The 8,597-nt window shown below is 47.5% G+C and overlaps 1 protein-coding gene across 1 annotated transcript; it reads right to left on the bottom strand.

Moving 5' to 3' along the window:
* Window positions 1-7,399: 7,399 nt before the first annotated feature.
* Window positions 7,400-8,371, bottom strand: LOC148211734 (uncharacterized). The gene is made up of 2 exons (XM_088122904.1): window positions 7,870-8,371; window positions 7,400-7,683 (listed from the first exon to the last, which is right to left on the bottom strand). Exons 1-2 carry the CDS (start codon window positions 8,369-8,371, stop codon window positions 7,400-7,402), a joined length of 786 nt encoding a protein of 261 aa, XP_087979030.1.
* Between the last annotated feature and the right edge of the window lie 226 nt (window positions 8,372-8,597).

Genomic DNA, 8,597 nt, shown 5'->3' on the forward strand with positions numbered 1-8,597 from the left:
TGCATTTAAAGAAGATCGAGTTCTTACCCCTTGGGATACATCACCTATAATTAACTCCTACGGATGGTGAATTGAGAAACTCCAATCCTTAGGAAGGGTTTCCTCTGGCACTTGTTGAGTCTCATTTACTACAACTTCCGAGTTATTATCTTTAAAGTTCAAATTCTCAAAAGGCATTTCTAACTCATCACTAGCTGGAACTTGATTAGCAGTAATATGAGATTCATCAAAAACAACATCCATTGACTCTTCAACTACAAAGGTTCTTTTATTAAAAACTCTATATGCTTTACTACATGCTGAATATCCTAAAAATATGTCAATATCAGTTTTTGACTCAAACTTTCCATGTTTCTCTTTATTTTTTAAAATAAAACATTTGCAACCAAAAACTTTGAAATAACTGATATTAGGAATTTTATCATTAAAAAGCTCATAAGGGGTTTTATTCAAAATTGGCCTTATTAAAACACGGTTCATCACATAAGAGGCAGTATTAACAGCTTCAGCCCAAAAATATTTTGGTAAATTATACTCATTTAACAAAGAAGTAGCTAATTCTTGCAAAGAGCGATTTTTCCTTTCTACAACACCATTTTGTTGTGGTGTTCTTCGAGAAGAAAAATCATGAGAAAAACCATTTTCATCACAAAATTTTTCAAAAGCTACATTGTCAAATTCTCCTCCATGATCACTTCTAATTTTTGAAATCATAAAACCTTTTTCATTTTGAATTTTCTTTGAAAAACTAATAAATGCTTTTATGGCCTCATCCTTATGAGATAAAAATAAAACCCATGTAAACCTTGAAAAATCATCAACTATAACAAAAGCATAATGTTTTCCACTTAGACTTGCAACTCTAGTAGGTCCGAATAGATCCATATGTAATAATTGCAAAGGCCTAGAAGTAGAAACCATTTTCTTTGCTTTATAGGATGACTTAGTTTGTTTACCCTTTTGACATGCATCACAAACTTTGTCTTTTTCAAAATTTAATTTTGGAAGACCTCGAACAAGGGATTTCTTGGAAATATTTGAAATCAGATACATGCTAACATGACCTAATCTTCTATGCCACAACCAAGAATCATCATGCATAGCAGACAAACATTTATTAACAACGGGGCAGTCATTCAATTCAATAGTATAAACATTTTTATCTCTATTTCCTACAAACAACTTTTGTCCATCACAAGCATTTTCAATTATGCAATTTTTATCATTAAATACTACTTTATAACCTTTATCACATAATTGACTAATACTTAAAAGATCATGTTTTAAGCCATCAACAAGCAACACATTCTCAATCATAAATTTTGAACCATTACCTATGTTACCTTTGCCAATGATTTTACCTCTTTTATTATCGCCAAAGGTAACGTATCCTCCATCTTTCATTTCTAGGTGCGTGAATTTTGTGTGGTCTCCGGTCATGTGCTTTGAACATCCACTATCCAAGTACCACTTGTTCTTTATTGATCTCAAACATACCTAGAAGAAAGATGATACTCAAGATGTAACTTTAGGTACCCAAGCTTGTTTGGGTCCTTGAGGGTTAGTAAACAAAAATTTAGGAATCCATCTCTTTTCATTTAATGCACCATTTTTCTTCAAGTTACAAGCATAAAGTTTATGACCAAGTTTTCCGCATGCATTGCAAACAGTAGTAGACATTGAAGTTTCTTTAACAAAGTAGTTTACAAATTTCTTCTGTTATTGTTGGATGCCACGTCAGCATAAGTATGTCCTCTTGATGCCACATGTCAACTTCTAAGCGGTCCACTTGTCCATGTCACCCACCATGTAGGATTTGTCCACTTGTCCACGTCACCCGCTACGTAGAACTTTTCTCCTAACTTGTTTTGACCATAACTTCTTCGTTTAAACTCCGATTTGAATGATTTGACAGACATTTGTTTTGTCTTTTCAAGCTCTACACTATGGACACTTTGAAACACTCAAATTGTTAGTTTATACTTTGTTTGTGATCATCAAAATATTTGGTTTGATTGAAGCCATAAAGCTAACAGTTTTTGCCTCGAGAACTCAAATGTCGCCATGGAAACCGCCTGGCGTGGACAAATCTTGCCCTCGTGCTTCCGGGCTGTCCTATAAAAGGCGAAAGTTTTTCATCTTTTACTTTTCACTTTTCACTTCGAAGTTTTTGTGTACCTCGGCCGTTTCCCAAGTCAGGTACTCTCTCCTTCTTCCTTTAGGTAGCTCTCTAGATTCGTTCTTTAGGTCTGACGATGAGTAGCTCATCTAGAGATTCGTTATCTGGGTCGTCTAGTTTCTCTCGTTCAGACGACATTTTAGGGGATTTGACCTTAGCTTCAACCTCAGGGAACCCTCGTGTCGAGGATAGCTCGGCAAACCCCAATATAGCCTCCACCTCGGGAAACCCTAACCCTGGTCCAGTAGTTGAGCTTCCCCCCTCGACTTGCTCAGTAGGTAGGTTAGCCGAGCTCCGCAAAACCTACTCGATCCCCAACTCCATAGAGCTTAGGGTGCCCAACGTCGATGAGTCTCTTGACGACCCTTCTCCGAGCTTCGTCACCTTGTACCCCCAGATGTTTAGTAGGGGGGTTAGGCTTCCACTTCACCCTTTCATTCAGAGGTTCCTTAGCGCAGTCAACCTCGCCCCAACTCAGCTCTCTCCTAACGGTTGATCTACCGTGCTCGGCGCCTACGTTCTTTGGTGGGTCCTTCGGGATGAGGATGAGGACAGGTTCACGGTAGATCAACTCTTAGCGACCCACACGGTCAAAGCCTCCAACGAGGGAGAGGGTCGGTACTACCTCTCAGCTCGGCGGAACGTACGTCAGCTGATTAGGAACCCCTCCTCTAACAAAAATTGGAAAGAGTGTTGGTTCCTTGTCTCTGGCGAGTGGCTTCTGAGGGATGGAGGGGGTGAGCCGACCTGCCATGTCCCAGTAGAGTTCGGAGACGTAGGTGAGTGTCTTAGGTGCGAGCTAGGGGTTTTTTGTCTCAATTTCTGTGCTTTCGTTTCTGACGTAGTCTTATTTTGCAGCCCTGCTATCCCCCGTTTCGAGGATCAACAACAAGTCTTGGGAGATCATCAGACGAGCCCAAGGTTGGAGATTGAAGTACGCGCTGTGGGGTGAAGCACTTGTTTCCAACTCTCACCTTTTCTCCTACGGTCTCAGCCTCCGCGACCAACCGGACGAGCTCAAGAAGTTACCTAAACCTCGATAGTGAAGATCAGAGAAGCGCAAAGCCCCATAACGTAAGCCTCGCTTGTTATTCTAGCTCGTCGTCTACAATATTTTGAATAACCTCGTCTTCTTTTCAGGAATGGCCTCCAAATTCCTCGCGCTCAGCAGTACGATGAGGCAGCGGGCCTTTGCAGCTGCACTACCACGTCTGCCTTTCGGCATCGATGATGAGCCTGGAGCTCGGAGGACGGGACCTGAAGGAGGAGGAGACAAACGCCTCCTACGAGCGGAGGATCGCTGAGCTCCAGGTCGAAGTTGACCAGGCGTGAGCTGAGAAGGAAGCTGAGGCCAATAGGTCGAAGGCCTTGATAGCCCAAGTTCGCACTGACCTGAAGAACGCCCGGGGCCGAGCTGAGATTGCGGAGTAGGGCTGGAATGAGGCTCAGCAGAATTTGGCCAGCTGGGCCTACCTGGAGAAGAAAGTCAAAGAATTCCTCGAGTTTGATGGCCTGGCGCACGACCTAGCGGATAGGGTCTTTTACTATGCTGTCAACAAGCTTGACGCCGCTTGCCCGAAGGAGGCCGTTGCCGCCGTCGAGCTGGAGTACGAGTATATTTGGGCCGACCGCCCTGCCGACGACAGTAAGGAGGCCGAGGCTACTGAGGTCACTACGGTCGCTGATGCTGACGCAGGAACCAACAGTCATGCCGACCTTCCGCAAGAGTAGATCGCCTCATTCTTCTGTCGCTCCTTCTCTTTTCTCTTTCTGAACCCAATTACTGTACTGAGCCGAGGCATATACACCTCGGCTCTTCATCAAACTTTTATTTTTAACGAAACAAGTTTCTCTTTTCGAGGTCCCTACACTTGGAGAAATTTTAATTTTAATTAGATTTCAGCTTTTAATTTTGGTTTCATTATCTGAGCTTTTTAAGTCTAGATAACTTCTTTCTTACACAACGACTTACGAGACGAACAGTTCAGCTCGACGGTGTGTTCAACGGAAGCACTTGGGATAACCAGGCTCCTACGAGCTGACCATTGCTTCATACAACGTGGTCTTCCCCGGCCCCCATTTGACGTAGCTCGGTAGTAACAGACAACTCTATCGAATAAAGTCAAATTTGCACAAGTCATTGGAGATCGGCATTCATTAATGAATGAAATTTTACACGTCGGATTACACACATCTTACTGATAATAAACTCGCAAATGGGTGGGGGATTTGCCTTTGGTTGAGGTCGGATAACAGATACGTTCCAAGTCGGAGTACCTTCAAGACTCTGTACGGACCTTCCCAGTTCGGCTCGAGTGATCCGACATGCTGCATTACCTTTTTGAGGACGAGGTCGCCAGGCTTGAACGTTCTGACTTTTACTCTGGCGTTGTAGTAGCGAGCCATATGTTTCTGATACTCTGCCAGCCTGAGTTGGGAGTGAGATCTTTTCTCCTCAAGTAGGTCGAGGTTCATAAGAAAAGCCTCGCTGTTGGTTTGTTCGTCGAAATTCTCAACTCGGGGGTTGGCATGCCGCCTTCCACTGGAATGACGGCCTCCGACCCGAAGGCTAGGCCATATGGCGTCTCGCCAGTAGATCGGTGCGGTGTAGTCCGGTAGGAACACAACACTTCTGGCAGCTCTTCTGCCCACCGACCTTTCAGAGATTTAAGCCTCGTCTTCAAACCACGTTTGATGATCTTGTTGACGTCTTCAACTTGCTCGTTTGACTGTGGGTGGGCCGGAGACGAACTGAGGTGGCGTATGCCGAGCTGCTGACAGAACTGGTTAAATTGGGCACCATCGAACTGTTTTCCATTGTCGGTAATGATGGCGTTTGGTATACCGAACCGACATACAATGCTCTTCCACACGAAGCTGACGACCTTCTATTCGGTAATGGATGCCAGAGGCTCGACTTCTACCCACTTGGTGAAATAATCTACAGCTACCACGACAAACTTCAGTTGCCCCTTTGCTGTCGGCAGTGGGCCGATCAGATCTACCCCCCACTGAGCGAAAGGCCAAGGGCTTGAGATCGGCGTCAGCATCTTCGGGGGTTGTCTCAAGATGCCTGCGAAGCGCTGGCATTTGTCGCATGTCTTGGCTAACTCCTTGGTGTCGCGTTCAATCGTCGGCCAATAGTAGCCCTGGCGGACGATCTTCGCAGCTATGGACCGAGCTCCTCCGTGGTTTCTGCAAACTCCTTCGTGAATCTCGCGTATAACATACCTCGCCTCCTCTGGGTCGAGGCACCGCAGCAATGGTAGGGAATACCCCCTCTTGAAGAGCTTGCCTTCTTGCATCAAGTAGTGAGCAGCTTCTCAACACAGGGGTAACGGGCCTCGACCTCGGTCAACGATTTGCTTGTGTAGTAAACAGGGCTCTGCCGTCCCTCTGCCTCCCTGATAAGTATTGAGCTTACTACATTTTCCGACACAGCCAAGCACAAGTAGAGAACGTCGCTAGGCAGCGACTTGGACAACAACGGAGCCGAGCTGAGGTACTGCTTCACTTGCCGAAGTGCTGCTTCGCAGTCGTCGATCCATTCAAACCGACCCTTTTTCCTTAGCGTTTGGAAGAAATGGTGGCACTTGTTAGTGGAGCGAGATACGAAGCGGTTCAAGGCTGCCAGACGACCACTCAACCTTTGTAGCTATTTAATATTCCTCGGTGCCTCCATCTCGAGGACTGCTCTTATCTTGTCCGGATTTGCTTCAATTCCGCGTTCGTGGACCATGAACCCGAGGAACTTCCCTGACGAGACTCCAAAGGCGCACTTGCTCGGGTTGAGCTTAATCTGATACTTCCGAAGTACGCTAAAGGCCTCTGCCAGATCGGCCAAATGTGAGCTCGTCTGTTTGCTCTTCACCAACATATCGTCAACATACACCTCTATGTTGCGTCCGATCTGTTTGGCGAACATCATGTTGACCATCCGCTGGTAGGTTGCCCCGACGTTCTTCAGACCGAAAGGCATGACGTTGTAGCAATCAGCCCTTGATCAGTAACAAAGGTGGTGTGTTCTCGGTCGGGCGCATGCATCCGAATCTGATTGTACCCGGAGTAGGCATCCATGAAGGAGAGGAGTTCGTGCCATGTCGTCGCGTCGACAAGCTGATCTATCTGAGGTAGGGGAAAACTGTCTTTCAGACACGCCTTATTGAGGCTTGTAAAGTCGATACAGACACGCCACTTGCCGTTAGACTTTTTAACTAAAACAACATTAGACAGCCATGCAGGGTAGTGAACTTCTCTTATGAAATTAGCTCGTAGCAACTGCTCGACTTCTTGACAAATTACATTACTTCGCTCGGCGTCGACAGGCCGACGCTTTTGCCTCACAGGCCTATAGCTAGGGTCTACATTAAGCCTATACACCATTATACTTGGGTCTATGCCTGGCATGTCGTCATGGGACCATGCGAACACTTCAGAATTCTCCTTCAGAAAACCGATGAGTTCTTTCTTCACCTCGGCCCCCAGCCTGCTACCGACGCTGACCTGCTTATCCGGCCCCAATAAGGGGATAAGTTCTAGCTTCTCAGCTGGGGTGCCGCGGCTGGGCTCTGCTTTGTCGGCACGTGGTGGTGCGGTTGCTTCTAGCTTCATGATTGCCGCGCAAGTGTTGGTCCCCTTCATCACGGCCGTGTAGCACTCTCTCGACGTTTTTTACTCTCTCAGACTGTGGCGACTCCAGCCGAGGTCGGGTACTTCAACACTTGATGGTAAGTAGACGGAACTGCTTTGAGATCGTGAATAAGAGATCGGCCAAGTATGGCGTTGTACGCCGAGCTTCGGTCTATTACAACAAACTCCGTGACCTTGGTCACCTGCTGATCTCCTTCGCCGACGGTGACAGAGAGTGAGATGCACCATTCCGCTCTAATTGACTCCCCCGCGAAGCCGACTAAAGGTGTTGGGCTGCGCTTCAAATGTCTTCTTTCCACCCTAGGGCCGTGTAGGTCGAGAAAGACAATATATTAGCCGACGCTTCGATGTCGACGAGGACCCTTCTGACCTTCACATGGTCTATTTGTGGGGCAATTACTAGGGTGTCATTATGAGGCATATGGACCCCTTTGCCGTCCTGCTCGCCGAACAAGATCGGCATCACTGGCTCCTTCGGGTATGAGGTGCAGACTTCGTGCGCGGCTTCCAGGGCTAGGGCTTTCCTCTTCTGCCTAGACTGCCCCCAGCTTGGACCCCCGTGAATGGTGTTTATAACGGCAGGACGATCTTCTTTTCGTTGGGCGGTGGTGACCTTTCTCGCTTCTCCTCCCGAGCCGATCCTTCTGGCTCAGCCCGTTCTCGGCTGCCGACGTACTTCTTCAAGTAACCTCTTCGGATCAAGTCCTCGATCTGTTCCTTCAAGTGGAAGCAAGGAGAAGTGTCATTACCGTGATCCTTGTGGAATCGGCAGTAGAGTCGTTTGTCACGCTTCCCTAAAGGTCGGCGAAGCTTTTCTGGGGCTGCGAACAGCGCCTCCAAGTCAGTATCTTCAGCTACCGCGTAGATTTCCGCGATCGAAGCATTCAGTGGAGTTAACTTGTCGAACTTCGGCCCTCGACGGTCTGAAGGGACTCTCTCGTCGCGACGAGCTCTATTCTTGTTGTCATCGACCCGTCGAGACGAGCCCGATCATCACCGTGTTGCTTTTTTGGAGGGGGACTTTTGGTCCCGATCTTTACCACTGTTGCTTCGCCTGGCTCCATTGGCCTTCCACAGCTCTAGACCGTCAATATACTGGCGAGCTCGGGTGAGCATCTTGTTTAGGGAGGTCGGCGGGCGGCTTCTGAACTCTATTGTCAGATTCCTGTCGTTTAAACCTGTGGTGAAGTACATCATGGCGATGTCGTCAGTACAGCTCACCACCTTGACATGCTCGTCCATGAACCGAGTGATGTACTCCGTCAGGGACTCATTATCCCGTTGCTTCACTGTTCCGAGGTGCGAGGAAGGCAGCTTCAACAACTGCCGAGCTGAGAACTGGTTGATGAATAATCTTCTCAGCTGTTGATAACTGTCGATGGATCGAGGCTTCAGCTGTCGGTACCACAACCTCGCTGAGCCCTCCAGGGCTATTTGGAACGCTCGACACTTCATGGCGTCGCTCGCAGCTAGAAAATCCATCTTGCCTTCGAACACTTCCACATACGAGACGGGATCGTCGGATCCATCATACGAACTCATAACTGGGGCTTTGAACCTCGGCGGGATGGGCGCGTCCAGGATAGCTTGGGAGAAAGGTGGCTCCTCTTGCTCGACCGGCCGATGTGGGTCTACAGGTTTGCACTGCCGCTTGAGATCTTCTATCTCCTTCTGAAATTGGTCCCGGAGGAGGTCTACCTTGGATCAAAATGAATGATCTCCCTGGGAGGACCTCTCTCGATCGTCGACCTCCGGGCTCCCCTCCGAC

This window comes from Momordica charantia, assembly GCF_013281855.1.
Source record: "Momordica charantia cultivar OHB3-1 chromosome 4 unlocalized genomic scaffold, Mcharantia_2.0 BLBB01000004.1, whole genome shotgun sequence".
NCBI lineage: Eukaryota > Viridiplantae > Streptophyta > Magnoliopsida > Cucurbitales > Cucurbitaceae > Momordica > Momordica charantia.